General features: G+C 40.6%; 1 protein-coding gene across 1 annotated transcript in view; it reads left to right on the top strand.

Annotated features, from left to right (window-relative positions):
* The window catches only part of TIAM1 (TIAM Rac1 associated GEF 1), a 141,360-nt gene that overhangs the window by 74,662 nt on the left and 44,455 nt on the right, over positions 1–22,243 (top strand). Inside the window, exons 13-14 of the mRNA XM_063094812.1 lie at positions 3,930–4,154; positions 18,267–18,370. Coding sequence (XP_062950882.1) covers positions 3,930–4,154; positions 18,267–18,370 — 329 coding nt within the window. The remainder of the gene's footprint in view (positions 1–3,929; positions 4,155–18,266; positions 18,371–22,243) is intronic.

The following is a 22,243-nucleotide window of genomic DNA, read 5'->3' as shown; positions in this document are numbered from 1 at the left end:
GGACTTCTTATAAGAACACCAGTCACTGGATTTAGGATTCACTCTAAATCATTATTAGTTCATTTTAATTTAGTTATATCTGCAATATGTATCTGTCCCTGTTTCCAAAGAAGGTCATATCCTGATGTTCTGGGTGGGCATGAATTTTGGGGGACACTATTCAACCCACTATACTCACCATAAACAAATGGGGTGGGTTGGTAGGGTTTGAAATCCTCCTTCCTTCCTTTCTTCTGGGATTTCTGGGTCAGTTGAGCTGAGACGTAGTTACCTTGCACCTGTTCTGATAAGGACTGCTGGGTGAAGCAGCCGGGGAAATGATTGAATGCTGATCTTTTCCACCTCCTACCATGTCTGGTTCAGCTTAGTTCTGGTGGTTTCTGGCTTGCAAGCTACCTGTGCAGGTGATTTAGCCATGTGCTGTAAACACTGGAGAAGCACAACCTGCAGACTTGGTTATACCCAGAAGTGGCAAATGTGTGACAAGTGGGAAATAAAGTCAAAATAATTTATTTGCTGCTAACTGTCATGGAGGAGGAGTTTCCTTCTTTTTCCCTCCATACTTTCCATAGGCAACCTGGAGGCCAAAGTCCAACGCATTCACTGAGCTTTACCTCATTTAAGAACAGAGGTGACAGAATTTATTCCCCTTCAAACCCAAGGACTGATTTTTATCTCTTTTAGTGCCGGTTGGCATGGCACGGGGGTGGAGAGTCTGCACCCTGGTTTCAGTCACATCCTGTTTTAGTTCTTTGAATCCAAGAACCCTGGTGTTAGTTGAAAACGCAGAGGCATCTGCTGCACCACCCAGCCCCATTAGCACTCTTCTCTACATATGCAAGAGTGACGTCCGTTTTGTCCTCATGGGCCACAAAACACTATCCCAATACCCACATGTAAAAGGCAGTGTCGAGAAAGATATTTGGGGTATTTTATGTGCAAGTCAGCCTTTAATTGTAGACACCCTGCCTCTGTGATGCAGAGCTCGCTGTGGACCATACAGCCCCTTTGTGGATTATAACTGATTATAAAATCTCTTCTTCACCTTCCGTCCACAGTTCTAGGTTTTGCCTGATTCTTCTTTATAACCAGCCTTTGATATCCGTCATGTTATAACTACTAAGTCTCTGTCTTTTGTAGATTCAACACTTCCAAGTCCTTCAGCCATTCATTAGAGTGCAGAATACAACTCCTGTCATTGCCCTTTGGACAATGTCCCTATTTAAGGTGCCAGTGTCCCTATTAAAAGGAACAGAACCTGGTGTGACCAGGGACAGTTTAGTGGAACTTGGCCTAATTTCATCTGAATATTCTGTTTGCATTAATTCAACCTTGGTTTGGTTATTTTTTTCTTATTTTTGTTAGCCACATTGGGCTTCTGGCTTATAACAAGCTAACAGTTAAGCCCCAGGTCCCTGCTTCCATCCTCTCCCCTCCACACATATACAGCTCTTAGTTGGTTCTCAAGTTGGCTGCACTTGTAGAGTCGACTTTTTGAACTTAAGTGTGTTATTTTGTGCTTATCTCTGTCCAACTTGGGCATGTTTGTTTGGACCCATCATTCTAGTCCTAGAGTCACCTGAGGGTCATTTACTTTCGTTTGTGTGTTTTTCTGGTGGCTACACAGGACAGGAGCCCACTCAAGGAAGCCATGTGTCATCATGTTACTCTAGACTGCTCGGATACTTCACCACCTATTCCATGATCAGTTGGAAATTATTTCTGAGCAGGCTATGATTTTCTGTTAGAAAGAAAAGTTTTCCTCTTTCTTCTACCAAATATTGATAATGAGAGATAATATCTATTGAATATCTTCAACATGTCGAGTGCTGTGCTAAGAGTTTTACGTGGATTATTTCATTTAATCTCGTTTAACCCATTTATCCCTCTTACATAGGAGGAAACTGAGGCTGGGAGAGATTCAGTAACATGCCCACAGTCACAGAGCTGTTAGTTACATGGTGACGCTGTGACAGAAGGACCCTGATGAGGCACTTCTGTCTCACGACTGTTGGGCTGCCTCCCCTCACTTATTAATACCGAGAATAACTCAGTCAGGTAGCTCCTGTATTATTTTGCTAGGGTTGCCATAACAAAGTACCATGAACTGTATGGCTTAAAAATAACAGAAATTTATTTCCTCACACTTCTGCAGAAGCCAGCAGTCTTAAATCAAGGTGTCCACAAGCTGTGCTCCCTTCAAAGTCCCTAGAGGAGAATCCTTTCTTGCCTATTCCTGTGTCTGATGGCTCAAAATGTTGCTTGGCTTGTGGCTGCATCTCTCTGGTCTCTGCCTCCATCTTCACATGGCCTTTTCCTCCTCTTTCTTTGTCTCTCTCTGTGTGTCTTTTACAAGGATATTTGTCAATGGGCTTAGAACCCGTTAAATAATCCAGCATGATCATATCTCAAGACCCTTAACTTAATTAAAATGGCAAAGATCCTTTTTCCAAATGAGGTCACATTCGCAGGTTTTGGGATATGGACATATCTTTTGGGGGCTATCATTCAACTACTATGCCAGTCATATAAATCTGTAACTTCTTTTTTTAAAAAAACCTCAGAGATGTTTTGAGTCTGTTTCTCCATATATGTTGTGCTCTAATATCTAACCAAAACAGTTGTCTGCAAAAGAAGACAAAACCCCTACAAAAAAAACCACCAAAACCCCTGCTTTTCACATATAGAAATTAGGTGTTTTGATTGTGCATACTGTGATGCCAAAATCTTGTACCTAAAAATGGTTAGCTTTTCAGAATTTTGCCTCTGGTATGGATAAAAAAATTCTCGTTTCTCTTCTGTTGCCTTCTCACCTGTAATGTTTCTTGGAGTATTTTATGATAGAGAATGGATTTCAAATATTTTGGAAACCCGAGTAGGGGAGGCCAGGGCATGTGACTTCCCAGGGGAAGCTGGGAAGTGAGCAATTTTTCTGTAATATTTGTGCAGAATCAGGTGGGATCTGTGGACGCCTGTGGGCTGGTGGCTTCTCATTTCTGCAGTTCATCATTTGTCTTTGTCCTTCGCTCACTTCCTTCTTCAAGTTTGTTTTTCCACATTATTGTAAAAGATAAGAAGTTGGAGTCCTTTTTCCTTTTTAGCTGAAAAGATATTTTATTTCCTTTCATGTTCTTCCCTAACCTCTCCCTTTTTCAAGCTTGCTGGAATGTTCTTTTAATACCAGTTTGAACTGTCCGGGGTCAATCACAACTTCTTTTTTTCTAGGTTGGGCTTGTTCATGGCTGTCCCTTTGGGTACCAAACTTTGGCAAGTTCCCCAGCATGCTTTGCAAAAGTAGCAGACCCTTTGGGGATCTACCAAAAGATAATCACTCCAAGGTCCTGATGTAGTTAAAGAAGAGGATGGGGGCAAAGTGACTGCATTTGGTTCTGTAAGCTGTCTCTTCTAAATGTATTTGGAATAAGACAGCCTTACTTATGTAGTAGTAGCCAGAGGGAACTCACTGCATTTGGGTTTCATAGAAATGATCAGTAGACGTTAGCTGGTTGTGCCAAATGGATACACTGAGCATGAGCATGTGCAGGACATACTGATTGCGATAATCAGAGAGCTACTCACTCAATTTTTCCTCCTCAAAATTGTAGGAAGATAGTCAGAATTAGCATTTCTGAAGAGAAATCCACACGTGCTTAGAACACTTAGATTAAGGAAGGATTGAATTTGTTTAGTTGATGTATTGAGGACAGGGTAGGCATGTTGTAACCTCTGAGTCTAGAACCTTCCAGAACTGAGGCCCATGGGATCCCCTGACAATCACTTTTGAGTACTAAAGCCTGTTTGCAGCAGCACATGGGGCTGCGGGGCCCATAGCAGGAGAGCTTGGTGTGCCCTTTACAGCAGCACTTCTAAGTTGTTGTGTTCTGATTGTGCGTGTGTGAAATTAAAAATTTTCCATCTTGCGTTGGCAGGCCTGAAAGCGGGAGATGAGATTCTTGAGATCAATAATCGGGCTGCAGGCACCCTGAACTCATCTATGCTCAAAGATTTCCTCTTGCAGCCCTCCCTGGGCCTCCTGGTGAGGACCTACCCTGAGCTGGGGGGAGGAGAGGAGCTGCTGGAGAGCCCACCCCACCGAGTGGACGGCCCTGCGGACCTCGGCGAGAGTCCCCTCACCTTTCTCACCAGCAACCCAGGTATGACTCTGCATGTTGCTGGGAGCGAGTCTTAGCTCAGCTTAGCCAGGACCCAGAGAGTTGGCCACATGGCTGGCATAGATTCACTGGACTTCCTTGGGTTGGCAAGTGGCTGATTACTGACCCTGGGCTTCCTGTTGAAATTTCAAAGGGGCAGTGAACTTTTTCTCGTGGCATATCTGTTTTGCTACAAATCCACCTGTCACCCATGGAAAGCTGTAGAATGTGTCTTATTTGTCAGTTTGGAGAAAGGTGAATGGTTAGAGGCCACCATCTCTTGGTTATAGATATATTGGGTATGGAGACACAGAAGTGCTGGGAATCACATAAGATGCTCCTCTGAGTCTCTACCCTGCCTTCTCCGTCACCATCCTCCCAAGTCCCCTGTCCTGCAGTCCTAACTGTGTGAGAGAAGGATATGAGTTGGGATGCCCAGAATGGCAATGTGAGCAGATCTCTCGTTTGGTCCGTTTGTCTCTTGGGCTCTTCCAACCTGAAGTCTGAACATGAGCCTGTCAGCAGAACCCCCTGCCCTGCCCCATCTGCCATTCTTCCCGTCTGTCCCTCTCCCTCTGGCAACCTTGTGCTCATTCTCATAGAAGCAGCTTGGTTACTAGCTGTCCTTTGAAGTCTTCCTGGGACCCCGCAGAGTTAGCTCCCTCCCCTGGGCTCCTGTGACCCTGCACATATGTCTTTCATGTGGGCCCTCATTGTAGTACAGTCTTCTTACTTGATTGTGTGTGTCTCTCTCTCTCTCCCGAATTGTTTTCTGGGACTGGGTTTATGTTTTTCATCTTCATCTCCCAGCTCTTTGCCTGTGGTTCTCTATACAGGTGACCCATTCTTGTTCAGAAAGACAGCGAGTGAACGAGATGAGTGAACAGCGTAGATTGCTTTCACTTATTTCTTAGTGACTGGGTTCTAGGGTTTGGGTTGATATAGTAAGCTGGGGTTTTGGGATTATCTTCTCTTTTCGAAGCTTGGGTTAAAAAAAAAAGACTTTAGCTTCAAAATCTGAGTTGTAGGCACTTGGGTATTCCTGCCCTGCCATTGTTGTTTTTCAAATTACCTTTTGAGGCTTGGCTTGCTAAGAAAGCAGAAACCCTCAGGTAGTTCATTCTTTTGTTTAGAAGCTCCCTGGAAGAAATTGTCAAGTTGAAGTTTCAGAAAATTGATTGCACTTAGTTACTATTGACCTCCTTGGCTCATTATGTCATTGAGCTACCCACATGCCAATTTTAAAAAGTGGCTCCAGTATGTTGTGTACCTTTAATAAAAGAGAATTGAGACCTTGAAAGCTGTTCTTTTATGTGACCACAAGATGGCAGGCTTTATCCCATAAAACTCAGTCACAGAGGCAGTTGTTTCTGTAATATGACTTTGAATGAGACATATTATGTTAGAATAGATTATTTAAAGGATTTGATAAGGTAGGGCACACATACTACAAGCAATAATGTATACTCAACTTTCTTTGGAATTTTTTTCTATCTGAGTTTTCCTATGGCTCTATAGATATAAAGTAGCAGTTGGCAAACTACAACCTGTAGACCAAAACCAGCCCACCACCTGCTTTGTAAATAGTTTTATTGGAACACAGTCATGCCTATTCATTTATATCTTGTCTTTGGCTGCTTTCCCATTGCAATGGCAGAGTTACGTAGTTGCAACAGGGACTTATGGTCTGCAAAGCCAAAAATATTTACCATCTGGGCCTTTACGGATTAAGTTTGCTGCTCCCTGATGTAAAGTATGACTGAAATTGCTCACAGTTTGTTCCTTTGAAGATAGTCACTGTTACTGTTTTGGTCTATTCTTTTTTAAAAGATTGTTTATATATATGTACATGTGTGCACATATGTATGTGTTTGTTTAAAAATTTATTATTAAATTTTTAATTAAAAAATACATCTGTATATGTATCTGTTTTAGAAATATCTCAGAGGGCTGGCCCGTGGCTCACTTGGGAGAGTGTGGTGTTGATAACACCAAGGCCTCGGGTTCAGATCCCTATATAGGGATGGCTGTTTAGCTCAATTGGGAGAGCGTGGTGCTGTCAACACCAAGTCAAGAGTTAAGATCCCCTTACTGGTCATCTTTTTTTTTTTTTTTTTAAAAAAAAGAAATATCTCAGCATTTTCTGTATATACAGTTGTTGTCCTGTCTTTTGTGTGATGGAGATTTAAACTAAACAACTGACCTTTGCAATTCTGTTGCATGCTGTCCCCTGGTCCTCAGACCAGTTACCTTTGGAGACTGTGCGCTAAATCCACTGAACTTACTTTGTTTAAAACACATTAAAAGTGAAATTTTGAAATCACCTTTAGGAGATTTATTCATTCTTTGCTTTTTTCCAATTGAATGGTCATAACATGGAACTGACATTTGTTAAGTATTTACTCTGTGCCAGGCATTGAGCTAGATGCTGAAAGTATAATGATGACCGTGACACAATTCTGTCCTGAGATAGACATTTTGGCATAATTCTTTGTTTTTTAATTGCCTTATTTTTTAATATTTTGCAGTGCTCAAAAATCCTTCCAAACAAAGTTTGCTTGGACAAATTAGTTAATCAAACAGTCTCAGGAATAAAGCATGAAAGCAAAGTCATAGTGTTGCTTTTCTTATAAGGTTTCCAAATTGGACTCAAAAGTAGTAAATTCCAGAAGAATTCTCAAATACACTGGGCAAGTAGCAGCTCAATGGGACAAGTTGGAGGGGAGAAGGCACTTGGGCTCTCTGCCTGCATCTCCTCCTGTCTGCCTTTTGGTTGCTTCTACTTCCTAGTCTTCATTTAAAAGAAAGATAAAAGGAGAGGCATGTAACAAGATAAAATAACCTAAAAGACTGCTCCATAGCGAGTCAGGGATAAAGCAGCATCCACAGACAGCTGCAGTTAAAATAGAAGAGGAAACAACTGAGAAGATGTGTAACAATGGGCAGGGTGGGCTACAGCCTTAGTCTAAATTTAGAAGCAACTAAAAATAAATATCCTGAGTGGCAAGTTTGAGGTTCGATGCAGGGACCATTTTAAGGTGGTCATAGTGGATGTTGGGCAACCTTGAGATAGGGCCTTTGCAGTGTCACAGAGACCCTTGGGTCCACATGAGCACTGGCTGGTGCCTGTCTGCTGGAGGATGGCCCAGCTGAGCTCCTCCTCTCACAAGTCCAAGAAAGCAGACGTGGCCAGATCCTCTCGGACAACCTTGATTGAAATATGCGATTAACTTCCTGGGTTGGATTATTTCTGCACCTCTTTCTCATATAGAGGTTTGTTTCTTTTGTGTTGAAGCATCACTGCCTACTGGCTAAGAGTGGGCTCTGGAACTAGGTTCTTTGGGACTGAGTGCATTTCAATGTTTGTTAGTTTTATGACCTTGAACAGGTCATGCTTAATCTCTCTGTGCCCCAGTGTCCTCATCTATAAAGTGGGGATAATACCACACTCTCATCTCACTAGGTCGTTGGGAGGCTTAAATGAGTTATGACAGTAAAGTGTTTAGAATAGTGCCTAATAAATAGTGCCCAGTAAGTGTTTTGTACCCAAAGCCAGTCTTTTTTTTTTTTTTTTTGCCTTTTTCGTGACCGGCACTCACCCAGTGAGTGCACCGGCCATTCCTATATAGGATCCTAACCCACGGCGGGATCGTCGCGGCACTCTCCCGAGTGCGCCATGGGCTCGGCCCCCAAAGCCAGTCTTTATAAAGGACACAGGATTCTCTGGTCTGTAACCAAAGGTTGCTGTCTTTTGATCTTCTCACTGCCCTCTTCTCCACCTTAATCTGCAACAGATGAATTTTCTGATAACTAAGTTTATGAATTACACCTTGCTTACATTTTTCTTTCCCAAATAGAAGAAATGAATTCTGGAGTCTAGAATGCTGAGTTCCCTGGGCCCCTTTTCAGATCGCATGATTCACTTAATCTGGGGTGGGCTCTGGGTATGCATTTGTGTGCTTTAAAACTCCTTGGGTGATGCTAATGTGCAGCTAGGGTTGTAAGCCACCCCAGATCATCAACGCTTGCCGGTTATTGACCTTCTTTCTTCTTGTCTTGGTGGAATGATAAGATCATTGGAATGTTATGGTGATATTCAAATCTTCTGTAGTTCATTGTAATTTTTTGTGATCTGCTTCATTGAGATTTTTGTAATGAAAATCTGCTAGGTGGTCCTGAAGTGCATTCTCCATTCTTCTATTTCTTGACATATGAAGGAAGCGTGGTGAATGGGCTGTCATGTTGGCTGAGAAAGCCAGGGTCTGGACATGGAAGGTCTGTCCTAAGTGTTCTCTCTAAGCCTTAGTTTCCTATCGTTGGCCATTTGCCATCCATGAGTTCTTGTTGAAATCTTACTGGAGCTACTTTCATCTTTTTTTCTTTTTTAAAAGTATTTGTTTATGTATGTACTGGTAGGAAAATGGGGAAAGGATGTCCAGGCAAAATGATAGTCTCTTCGGTGGCTGTTATAGAAAGATCCTTGGAGTGAAAGGGAAGCTGGTATTGGAAGTTGCAAAACTGTTTGTGTGAATTTTCCAAGAAGTCTGTCTTATCTTCTTGTGTGATTTATGTTTAGTAGTGATCTCATCTAGCACTATGAGCTCTAACATTTTGGGCTAGATAATTCTGTTGTCAGGTGCTATCCTTTGTATTGACATTTTGCAGCATCTCTATAAACCACTACAGGGCAGTGGTACCCCTCCCTACCAAGCTGTGCCAATGAAAAATACCTTTAAGCATGGCCAAATGTCCCTTGGGTGGCTAAGTCTCCTCAGTTGAGAACCGCTGGCCTAGTTTATTAGAAAGTATACCTACACCACCCAGTTAGGGAAATATTGCAATGAACATCAATATAGGAAAGTAGATCTGGATCTAAAATAATTTTAAAAAAATGCTTTATAAAGCATTTATTGATAGAACTCCAGCACAAATACTCTTTTCTAGCATTCCCTCATTGCTCCCCCTCCCCTTTTTGAAACAAGGGAAAAGAGAAGGAAAAGTAAATGCTAATTTTGAATGTTGCCTATCCCTCCCCCAACCCCGACTGCCAAATGTAAGTAGAATTGCCTGGCGTAAGGCATAGATCACTAAAACTCACCATTGAAACAAAGACATTTCATTCAGTAATTATGCAAACCCCCAACTTTTGTGCAAGTTAAGAGAGTCAATAGTTCTAGTGGTATCAAGGGTGTCTTTCTAATGTTTCATGTTTCAAACATCCGTGTCTCTATCTTTCTGAGTTCTGCCAGTAGGGCTCATATTTATTTTACTTTTGTGATGAATGCAGGTCTGCTATATCCTCTCTCAAATTCCAGTTGACCAGGTGGGGCAAAGCAGGTGCCTTGGTTTATCTCAGTGAGTAACTCCTGGTATTACAATACAAGCACCAGGGTTCCGAAGACTGACTGAAGTTGCTGCTTCTTTGAAAAATGGATTATTCCTGCAGCTGAGCTGGAGAAAGCTGAGTGTCCATGGCTGACACCAAGCCCATACCATATTAAAGACAATTAGGGCCAAAGTTGGACTTGAATTGTCAGACTCCCTGATAAAGGTCTGGCCCATTTGTTTGATGCTCAGTGGAAGCTCGTGGGCTGTAGTGAGTACAGATGTCCCTCCTGCAGGAAGTAGATTAAGCAGCGGTCGTTTAACAGGAAAGACCTCTGTGATAGTCATGAAAATTTAAGGCACCTCGGTTCAGAGGAACTGTTAGAGCCAAGCATGGGCAGTGTTTGGCTGGTGTGGGCAAAACATGCTTGAACCCAATTCCTGTGAAGTGATAGCTTCTATTCTGGTCTGATGTTCCATGGAGATTGTCAGGAGCTCAATTCTTAAGACTGAAGGCAATCAGACAGCAGGGAGGGGCCGCGAGGAAGAGGAATTGCACAGATTTCTCTTCCTGCAAACAAATATGGTGCGGCACTCAGACTGTCTGACTCTCACAGACACCAGGCGGCACGTGGTCCTCCATTTGTTTGTCGATAAAACTCGGAGCCATGTGTGCCTTGTAAACTGTCTGCATGCCATGCTTCTTGTCACAGAACACATGGCCTGCTGCAGTGGGCCCTGCTGGGTGGGGACAGGGGATCCCAGAGCCTCATTTTGATTTCCAGTGAGATTTGATGGATGGCACCATCAAATCCTGTGTGTGAAACTAAGATGTTTCAGAGGTTGAGTCTCCATTTTTATATTTTTATATTTTCAAAGAACATTAATGTACCTTACATCTGACTTTTATAACAGGCTGACAAGATCAGTAAGGCCTAAATCTACGGTTTTTGCAGATTAAAAAATTTCTGTCTATTGGAAGCAAAGACACTGAGATTGTGTGAAATTCGACTGGAAGGAATTTGTTATTTGTCTACCTAATTAAAGTTGCAGTGTTTTTCTTTTTTTTTTCATAATATATATTTAGCTTTCCCCAATTATTTTATACACACACATACGCACACACACACTTTGCTCTATAATAGTTCTGTTTTTATTTTTTAGCTTTGTTGGAGGGGCGAGTGTTCCTGCTGATCGTATATAATATGGGTGTATATGATCATATAACAATAAAATGACTCCAAGACAAATAAAATCATAGCCTAACAATTGAATTCCAGCTAAATGTCTTTACTGACAGTGTCTAACCTTTTCTTGCCCTCCTCTCCCCCTGGTTATTTTTTTCCCTCAGAGATTTAAACTCAGGTGTTAATAAGAGCCTTTAAAAGAAAATTAATGTTATAATTGGTTCCTCTTTGGAAATATTTGAATTGGAGAATCTGCTGGACACACATTGTTAATATAGCTCATAAGGCAAGGATGTTTTTCTTCTTCCACTAAATTTAAGTCCCACATGGACTTGAATGAACCCAAAGTCAATGTGTCTAATCCAAGTAAATGAAAAGTAAATCTGAATGTAAACTTACACTAATGTGTGTGTTCTGCCTCGAATCTCAACATTGCCTGTCCTGCTAATGGTGTATGGGATCTACTAGTTGTGAAAGTTTTCTTAGTCACAAAAACATTATTATGATGTGGAAGTAATTTAAAAGGCGAAGGAAAGATTTCACTTGTTCACAACAATGAATTTTATTTATAGCAGCTTTTTTTTTTTTTTTTTTTTTTAAAGATGACCGGTAAGGGGATCTTAACCCTTGACTTTGTGTTGTGAGCACAATGCTCAGCCAGTGAGCGAACCGGCCATCCGTATATGGGATCCGAACCCGGGGCCTTGGTGTTCTCAGCACCACACTCTCCCGAGTGAGCCACGGGCCGGCCCTATAGCAGCTTTTGAGATGGCCTACAGGTCCTGTCCGCTCAGGGCCTCACCCCACCTAGTGCTCGCTCATTCTCTGGGGCTTTATCTCTTCAGAGCCAGCCCTGCTCGCTGTCCTCTGGGGGCTGCCTCCGTGCCAGGCAGTTGCTAAGTGCTGGGATACAGATGGACAGATCCCTTGCTCTGACTCCTCCTTTGGCCACCTCTGAGCCTTATTGTCGGCTTTCTCCTCTGAGTGTTAGCAGAGCTGTTTGTCTGTTAGTATGTTCTTTCCTGGTAAATAAATGGGGCCAAGAATGTCCAGAAACAAACAAGATCATTCCTTCAGTGTCTATTGTTAGGGGAAAGTCTCCATAGTAAAGGGGAAACTGGAGTAGGAAGTTGCAAAGCTGTTTGTAGGGGATTTCAAAAAAAGAAAAAAAAAAAAAAACCCCAAAATTCAATAATATTGTGGTATAATCTTCCTAAGCCGGGGGTGTTCAGAGAAGGCCCTGAAGTGTGGGGGTGAGAACACGTCCCCTCCCACTTGGATTTCCTGTTCCACCATGCCAGAGTTTTCTTGAAATGCACAACTGTCAGTTCGTGCCTTTTTGGCTTTCTTTGATTACTAAGTTCTCCCTAACCATTTATTGGGTATCTACTGCTGAGTAATAGACCACTCCAAAACAACCATTTTATTTGCTCACATTTCTGCAGCTCAGCTGGTTGGTTGTTCTGCTGTCCATATGTGGAGTCACTCGTGTGTCTGTGTCATCTGGTGGCTGGACTGGGGCTGGATGGTTTAAGATGGACTCACCTGCATGTTTGGTGATTGCTCCACTGAGCCTCCTTTCCATGAGGTCTCTTATCCTCAGTAGGCTAGCTCAAGGTGTCTTTGGTGAGCTCAGAGTTCCCAGATACTGGGCAAGACCAGATACTGCAAAGTCACTTGAGGCCTTGGCTTGGAATTCATATATTATCACTTATGTTGCATTCTGTTGGTCAAATTGTCACAAGGCCCCAAATTCATGGGGCGGGGAAATAGGTTCAAAAGTATGTGCTTAAAGAGATAGGAGGAATCATGGCTATCCCCTTTGCAAACTATTTGCCACAAATTGCATTGCCTTTTCTTTCTCTCTCGTTTTATTAATTTTTTTCTTCAGTTAAGGGTAGAAAGCATGACATAATGAGGTAAAAAAAGAATATACACTTTAGAATCAGATATACCTCGAGTTATTGACTTGTATGAGTTCTTTTATATTTCAGATATTAAAATTTTGGTAGTTACGTGGATTGAAGATAACTATTCTTAGTCTGTGACATGTCTTTTTGTATTTATGATACCTTTTGACAAACAAAATTTTCTTTTTTTTGGCATGATACCTTTTCTAGGTATAGTTTCTTGCCTGAATTTCATAAATCTATCATCATTAATATATTTTTCTCACAATTATGAAATAAACTCATAAGTTAACTGCAGTTTTTTAAAAAACTCATTTATTTTTTTATTGAAACAATCGATTGTATATATCTGTGGAGTACAGAATTCGATATCAGTACTTGTGTGCAATATGTGATGGTCAAATCAGGGTATGTACTATATTTATCATTACACAGTGTATTTATTTTTTGTGGCCCTTTACCAATTTCTCGCTATCCCCTTTCCCCCTCCTTCTTTCCGCCTATGGTGGCCTAAGTTCCGTTCTCTTCTTTTGAAAGTTCAAGGAATTATTGGGATTGTTGTACCTTTCTTTCCTTCTTTCTTTTTTTATTTATGTGTTTTTTTTTTTTTTTTTTTTTGCTCCCACTTACGAGTGAGGACATGTGATATTTCTTTTTCTGTGTCTGGCTTATTTCACTTAACCTAATTTTCTCTAAGTTCATCCACGTTGTTGCAAATGGCAGAATTTCATTTTTTTTTTTAATGACAGAGTAGTATTCCATTCCAGTATATATGTTAAACTTTTGTGGTGACAAACAAAAGTGTTTAACTTTAGTAAAATCTAATTTTCGATCTTATGTGGTTTATACTTTTTATATCTTGTTTAAGAAATCCTTTTCTCCCCTGAGAGTACAAACATTCTCTTCTATATTTTCTTTTAAAAGATTTACAGTTTGGGCTCTTCATATTCTGGTTTATACCTGCCTGGTACTGATTTTTATGAATGGTGTGAGTTAGGATCCAGTGTTATATTTTTCCATGTGAGTAATCTACAGTCCAGATAACATTGATCAAATTGTCTGTTCCTTTCCTACTGATCTGCAGTAGTAACTCTGCTGCATGTCACACTCCCATAGATGGGTGGGACAGTTTCTGGGCTGTCTGTTCCATTAGCCTATTTCCTTGGAAATTCTGCACGGCTTTATATTACTGTAACTTTATAAAATGTTTTGATGTCTGGTAGGGAAAGTACCCCAATCTTGTTTTTCTTCTCTAAAACTGTCTTTGGTGTTATTGGCCTTTTGCTCTTTCATAAAAATTTTAGTTTTGAGAAAAATGCTGCCTGTGTGGTCTGAATAAAGATTCTTTAGTATTGGTTGAGACTTACATTGTGGCTTAATATATACGCTATTTGTAAATTGCTAATCCTTGGGAAAAATGGATATTCACTTATTTCTTGGAAATAGTTTTGAAATACATTCATGGATCAAGCTTAATAATTGCTGATGTTTATGTCTTCTGTATCCTGACTAAATCTATTGTGTCTGACATTTACAGAGCTTTCTTTGCATTTGCCTAACATATTTTTCCATTCTTTTACTTTTAATCTTCTGTTTCTTTATGCTTAGGTCTATCACTTGCATGTAGCCTGCAGCCAGGGATGTTTTTCATTGTGTGTTTTTTTTGTTTGTTTTATCTAAACATGAAGTTTAAGTGTTAAGTTTAGTCTGTTTTACATTTATTTAGAAGATACATTTTTTAAAAAATTTTTTGGCGGCTGGCCAGCGTGGAGGTCTGAATCCATGACCTTGGAGTTAGAAGGCTGTGCTCTAACCAACTGAGCTAACTGGCCAGCCCTAGATGATATATTTTGACTTTTTCTGTGATCTTCTTATTTTGCTCCATTTGTTTTTCCTGCCTTTCCTGCCCTTTTCTAGATTGCATTTGTAAATTCCACTTTCCTCTTTCAAATTATATAATGAATTTCTATTCTTTTAGTGGTCACTCTTAAAATTTTAACATGATTCTTAGCAGAAACCAAAGTTAGTCTTTTTACTTCTCTCTTGACGCATAAAATTATCATGAAGTGCTTTAAATATAATCATCCCCACCATTGTTTTAATTTTATTTTGTATTTTTCACCCCCAAATGCCTTTTTATGGGGGGGGGGTGAGGGATTGTTTTATATACTAAAACATACCTGCATGTATATGTGTATATCGGCTCTTTATCATTTCAGCTTGTATACCAGATCTCTTTCTAGGGATAAAACATACCTGAAGTATATCCTTCAGAGAATTTTCTTTTTAGTGAGGTTATTTGTGGTAAACTTTCTCACTCTTTGTTTCTCAAATGTCTTTATTATAGTCTTTTGAATAGTATTTTAGCTGGAAATGCAATTCAATATTGATAATTTCAACATTTGAAGATTTATGTTCTATAGTAAGGTAATGTCTCCAGATAGAACTTCTGCTCTTCTCTCTTTTTTGCAACTTATATTCTTACCCACTGAGTGTTTAATTTCAATGGTTGTAGTTCTTGTTTCTAGAAATCCTATTAATTTACTTTGTCTTTTTTGAAAGTATCTCTTTCTTTCGTTTTTTTTTTTTTAAGAATATTTTGAGCATACTTATTTGACACTCCATGTCTGATAATTGCCTTATTTTTCTTTGGGGGTCTGGTTCTGGTTCTGCTGCTTGTTGTGTCTGTTGCCTCTCACTCGTGGTGACGTGGTTCCTCCTGTGTTTTATAATATTGGGTTATAGGTTCTTATTTGATCAAGCTCTTCCTCTGGGCATATATAGTACCATTGTTCTGAATCCTTCCAGAATAGATTTGTTTTTTCTCCTGCCAGATGCCCTTAGAATACAAATCCAGAATGACTTTAAGGCAGCTTTTCATCTTGGGGTTTTCTGGATGTGGTGCACAGTGTAAATTTGAACCCCAGAGTCCCATGAGGCCAGTCCTGTGGGTAAAATCTCAGGGAAGAAACCTGCTTCTCTTTCTCCCCACTCTCCTGCCCCAGAGTTTGGGTAGAATTAGATGAGCTTTCTTTTCTTTTTCTTTTGTCAGTGAATACTTTTTTTTCTTTTTTCTTTTAGTCTTTTTACATCTTTTTAGACTGAGGAGAATAGCCCCTCCAGGGAAACACATGAATGTGGATGATTCAGTTCTAACTTTCCAAGTTGTACTGACCCCACGGCCTGTTTTCTGTCTCATGGCTTTTCAGTGAAAAACACCGGCTTCAGGGCAGTGGGTCCCAAGCTGCGTGGTGCTGCTGTTGGGAAGTGTGTGGGTGCATTTTTGATGGTCACAGTGACTGGGGAGTCTTAATAGTATTTAATTCCCAGGAGCAAGGAAGCCTAGTGCCACATGCACAATTTTGTCCCAAAATAGTCATCCCCCTGCTAATACCAGTAGGTTCTTGCCTGCCTTGGGAAACACTGCTCTAGGGCTTGGGAATTGATGGATGTATTCAGAACTGCTGTGGTGTGGGCGCTAGGCTGCCGTTTCCTTTCTTAACTTCTTCATTTGGGGCTCTAGGGATTTCTTGGAGGCTGGCTCTATATTTAAAAGGATATTTGTTATATTGTATTCGGCATTTCTAAGAATTTGTAGAAGTAGGGTTTATTTGTTGTTTTTCAGGACACTTAGCCCACAATATTGTTAGAAATGAAGATCCTCTTATTCTCTTTTCCCACTATTTCATTAGTATCAGCTGTATCCCAGGCACTGTGTGAAGCAATGGGGATACTCAGGGTCACAACGGTTGACTATTCAGTCTGTGACTTGTACAATTTGGAGACTGCCATTCTGCAGATTACAGTGGGAAGGGTGCCCCTGCCAGTCGTGTAGCCTGGCTGCTCTGGACATAGGGCCAAGCATACTGAGGTTCCTGTCATCAGAGAGAGAGCTTAGCGCTTATAGTGTCGTGTCCCTGAGTGAGCTTGTCAGTTCTCCACGTCAGGGATCAACTCATGCTCTTCTTTTTCTGGCCCCAGCATCTAGGTCGTTGCCCCCATACGAAGTATTCAATCACTTTGGTTTCTGGTGAAGGTGATGGTGGGACACTGATGATGTCTGCCAAGTTAACCAAGCTGCTTTCTTTGACTGCTACCCCCTTATTATAGAGGGAGGGAGTAATGAATAGAAGTGCAAGAAGTCCAAGAGCCAGAGCAAGAGGGGGGAAAAAGACAGAGACCTCCAAGCCATGCAGGGTACACTCACTTAATTGACGCTTCATTCCAGAGAAGGGGACGGAGATGCAGGAGGCAGCCCTGGTGTATGGTTTGCTCAGGCTTCTTCCTCCCTAAGTTTCCTGGCCAACTTGGAATTTGAATAGAAAGTGATGCCAAGCACCTTATGGCTGTAACAGTGTCATTGGAGTAAGGCAGCCACTTTGCAGACTGAAGCTTTCATCCAAAGCATCAGAAAGAAGCTTCTTCTACTCCTATTTCTTCTCTTTCCTTCTTTCTTGTCTGGGTATAGTGATAGTGCTATAGTACCTGATTCAGGGCCTGGCATGTTCTAAGACAGTGGTGGCCTGAGTATGAGATTCATCTAGGGAAGGTTTTTAAATGTTCTAGAGTCTTTTTCTTCCAAGTGTGGTCCATGAACCTGCAGTATTGATTATTACTCTCATTCAGAGCTTGTAAGAAACCCATACCTATTATGTCAGAATCTCCATTTAACATGATCCCCAGGGGATCTGGATGCTCTGTAAATTTGAGAAGCCCTCCAGAGGAAAGTGATTCTAATGTTCTCTTCCCCAATGCAGGGAACCACTGTATCGAACCACTGTAGGAGGCACTCAGTAAATAGGAAAGGAAGAAAGTTACCTGCACTTTTGCACAGAATATGGTGGGAAGAGTGGGTATTATTAGATGTTTATAGTTTGCTGCACTTGGCAAAAACAAACATCATAGGATTTTTTAGGTAATGGGTATGGGACAGTCATTTTTTTTGTTGTGCTACTTCTCAGTATAATTTATTCAATTATTTTAGCAACTAATGAATTAATTAATCAGTTGACTAATTATGAATCAATTAATTTATAATATATAAAAATATATATTCTTATGTTATACATTTTATTATATATATTATAAATTATTGTCTTAGTTTGGGCTGCTATAAGAAAATACCATAGACTGAGTGGCTTAAATAACAGTCATTTATTTCTCAGTTTTTGGGGGCTGGGAAGTCCCCCTATTTGGATGCTGGCCCATTTGATTCCCTGGTGAGGGCTCTCTTCCTGGCTTGCAGACAGCTGCCTTCTCAGTGTCCTCACATGGTGGAGAGAGGGCTTGAGCTCTGGTCTCTTCCTCTCCTTACATGGCACTAATCCTATCATGGAGACCCCACCCTCAGGACCTCTTCTCCACTTAATCACCTACCCAGAGCCCCACCTGCAAATACCATCACATTGGGGGTTAGGGCGTGGGGAGGAGCACAAACACTCTCAGTCCATAGTAAGTATCGTATATTACAAAATAGATGTTATCAAAATGTAATATAAATGATAACCATATTAGTAACAATAAATACCATCATTTATGAAGCCGAGATCATGGAGCTTGTACTTGGGGGAGGGGGGGGTCTCACAACATCTGTACGCATTATGAGCTTGGCTCCATGCCCCCCTCACACAGGGGTGGCTGTTAGCAATTGCTACACGTGTGGACCCATGTTTTCTTCTGATTTCCTCTGACAGGACACGGTCTCTGCAGTGAGCGAGGCAGTAGTGCAGAGACTGCCCCAGAGGAGACGGAAGCGCCGGACTTGGAATCCTCAGATGAGACTGATCACAGCAGCAAGGTGAGAGGTTTTCATTTTCACATTTTGTATCTGCAACCACCGAAGAATCACGGCTGAGACGTCACCTTTGCAGCTGTGTGTGGTTAGAAGGTCTCTCCGCGGGACAAGGTGTTTTTACTTCTGAGATGTTTCTAAATAGAAGGATATGAATCCAAATTATAGCCTTGATAACCAACCCATGTGTGAGAATATAGGGCAGAAACCATTCATTATGAAGGGAAGTCCTTTTTCTTTCGTTTCTGCCACTGCTGTAGCTCCCAGTTAATGCCGTAATTTCATCCTATTTCCTTCTTATATTTTCATTTGTGTGGATGAAACAGCATCCAAAATGTGTGCAACTTATCAGCTAGGCTTGCTTGTAACTTAGGGTTTCTGTAATGAACTCCTTTTGAATTATCTGTGTTCGGCTCTTGTTAAAGGTGCGCATCTTTTTACGTGGAAGAGAAAGAAAAGAATTTTTTTTATTATTAATCCAAATAGAGTGTTCCTCAGCTGAGCACTGTGAGAAATTTCTTCTGATGTTGATGTGAGACGCTGAAATTGTCCGTATTCATCTGCTTCTATTCCCCTCATAAAGAGTTCATGGGTCATTAGCCTCTTTCCATCACAGTCTCCAAAACACAGCACAGCTTAAAAAGTCTGTGTTACTTATATCCAAAAGACACCCCTACCCAAAGAAAGCAGTTGCCTGGGATTATGTTTCCATACTGATTCATCTTTTTATAATGTTGTTGACAACATTACCTCTACCGAGCTCTTATTCTTTTGCTTACCAGTCACTTAACCAGAGAAGATCACATAACTTTAAATCATGCCTTTGTTTTCTCATCTGCAAAATCGGGGTGATTTTTGCCTTTGCCCAGTGACTGGATTATTGGGTGGGTCAAATGTAACTATGGGAAAGCACATCGATATAGAAATATGCTATTCAGATAAGAACTATTATTTTTAAAACCTATATTTCTGTAGGTTTCCTGTTTTGTCTCCCTCTGCACTTATGTATCTCTGTAGGACATTCTTGAGTGCACATGTTTGACTATGTTCCACCTCTCTTTTACCCAGATTTGTTTCTCTTTTACTACCATAGGATTGTCATTCTCAGTGTCTTTTTAAGTAGGGCCCAATATAAAATTTAATATTTGAAAGTAACGTTAATATTTACAGAGTAAAAGACATTATTTTGTTGGTTATGAATTTAAAAGCAGATCAATGGAAATGTATGTTTCATTTAAAGCCAAACAAAACAAAACAAAGCTGCTTCAAGTTACTTTTTATTTATGTGGCTCTTACATTACTTTTAGCCACTTTTTTCGGTGGTGGTGGTGGTGGTGGATGGAGTTGCCTTCAAGTATTTCTATACCGATGTAAGATATTTTGAATGGTATATATTCAGTTATCCTATTATAGAAACTAAAAATGTTATTTTTCAATTTCTTATTGGGTTTAGGGAAACAACTATTTTTCCTGTATCTAAATCGTTTATTTCTGAATACTTTTTAACTTGGATCATTGTTACCTCACTGTAATAGCTCAGTGTTCTCATCCCCCTTGTGGATTTTGAGAGATTGTTTCCATTTTAAATATAGTGAGTCATGAGGTCCTAAAGAGAGTCTTCTATAAAGAGAGTCTTCTATGTGAGGTTCTGGCAGTAGAGAGGGTTTTGTGGACTGAGCCTGTGTATCTCTCTGATTTCATGGTTACTTCTGCAGAGAACAAGGCCCGGGAACTCATCTGGAACAGAGAGGGTCAAATGTAGGAACAGGTGATGGTGTTCCTGGATTTCCCTTTAGAAATTCACAGTGGGCTTTCTCAGAACATAGAGAATTTCCTCAAAATTATTGACAACAAGTTTGGATATATTTTTAAAGATTGTACAATAGACTGCATTCAAACCATAGGTCCATATTCTTCTTTGCTAAATTGGATATAGGGAGCCTGTGTAATTCTGTACCCCAAAATGTTTTCTGGTTTTGGTTTGATTCAGATTTCATCTTCTTTATAAAATATTTTATCATGCAACCTAAGTTAGTTAACTACAATAGCCTTTGATGAATTAAATTTCTCATTTAGGATATTTGAAAGCAAAAACCTTAAAATTGAACAAGCAGGGCCGACTCCGTGGCTCACTTGGGAGAGTGTGGCGCTGGGAGCCCCGAGGCCGTGGGTTCAGATCCTATATAGGGATGGCCGGTGTGCTCACTGGCTGAGCTTGGTGCGGATGACACCAAGCCAAGGGTTACGATCCCCTTACCGGTCACCAAAAAAAAAAAAAAAAAAATTGAACAAGCAGTTCTTGGAGAGTGGTTCCTACTGTGTATTATTAACAATAAATGAGAAGTAAACACTTGCTTAGTGTTTTGTGTACATTAGGTGCAGTTCCATATCAACTCATCCCATCTTCACAACACCCCTGAGAGAGATACTATTATTTTTCCTATTTTATAGATGAGGGTACTGGAACAGAGAGGTTAAGATACTTGCTGAAGGTCACACAGCTCAAACCAGGAATCAAATAAATTTTGGCTCTGGGCCTTGTGTTGTTAATGGATGTGCTAAAACTACCTTCTGGCCAGATTGTTAAGTTCTGGTATTAAATATCAGGCCTAGTGATGCTGTAGGCCACTTAGATATATAGTCGTTAACTATTTAAATATTTACCTAATGCTTAATCTTTCCAGGTGTATTTTTTTATGATTTAAAGTAAGAGAAAGCAAATATCTTAAGTTTCTTGATTAAGGTTAAATATTTTTTGATGCATCTCCTATATCAGTGTGTAATTTTTCTTGAGAATAAAACAAAAACTAATTTTTAAGTTGTAAGCTGTCTATACATGGGAGGATGATTTAGCCTTGTCTGAATCCACCAGGCTAGGTGTAGAAATATAAATAAATTAATAAGTGGAAACAAATCATCGTTTTTTATTCCAGCTGAATAGGTGAGATCTGTTAATTTTGTTATTGTTGCTTAATCGTTTTTGCTAAATAAACTGTTTTATACAATCGGGCAAGACAAAGAGAAAGCATGTTGTGAGTTTTATGCGTTTTTCAATTTTTTTAAATGGCAGTTTTTGCTATGCGGCCTTTGGAGTTGAGCAAGTAGATAATTGTGTGGTTGTTGTTGAGTGGTGGTGGCAATGGAATGTCACAGCCACGGGGGGTGGGGGGGGTGGGACAATCACGCTGCAGTGGCAGTCTGGCGGCCTTTTTCTCTTTGTAAACCACCCCCTTCCTCTTGTGACTGTGGGTGACAACCTCAAAGAGCCTCATCACCACTGGCTACTTGTTTCCCTGCTTCTAATTGGAAACTCTTGTTTTTGGAAATGAATGCTAATTAGCTCTGGGCAAGTGTCATGCATTCCAGGCCCCCTGTCAGCTGTGGTTTTGTTTTTCATTTAGCAAATGTATTAGAATAATTTTCAAAACATTTCCATTCAGAACCACTTTTTTTTTTTTTAACCCATATTGTTATTGTCTTAGAAATGTCTGTTTTTGTAACACAGCATTAGCAGAAAAGTTGAAACTATAAACTGTTAGGGAAAAAAAAAAAAAGAAAAGGTGTATTTTTAATGCCTGCTCCTGACTCAGTGAGGAATGCCTTCAAAGTTGTGGTAGCCGGACAGGTTTAATATTCCTGGGCAGTGCAGGATGCTGGCCAGTCAGCTGATCTCGGCCACAGGGGAGAGACGCTGGCATCCTGGGGAGGCGTTCTCTGCTTTATTTTCTTGCCTGTTTCAGCTCTCTTCCTTTCTGGAACTTTTGTCGTTTAGCCAGGTGAAATCAAAGCATGAGTTCTTGTCCATGGTTTAGCCCTTGACAGCCTCCCAGCAGGCAGTGATGGGAGGCGGGTGCTGCTCTCCAGGTGGCATCGTCGCTG

Source organism: Cynocephalus volans, chromosome 1 (genome assembly GCF_027409185.1).
Source record: "Cynocephalus volans isolate mCynVol1 chromosome 1, mCynVol1.pri, whole genome shotgun sequence".
Taxonomy (NCBI): Eukaryota; Metazoa; Chordata; class Mammalia; order Dermoptera; family Cynocephalidae; genus Cynocephalus; species Cynocephalus volans.
Note: the sequence above shows the minus strand (reverse complement) of the source record. Positions and strands in the feature narration are given on the sequence as shown.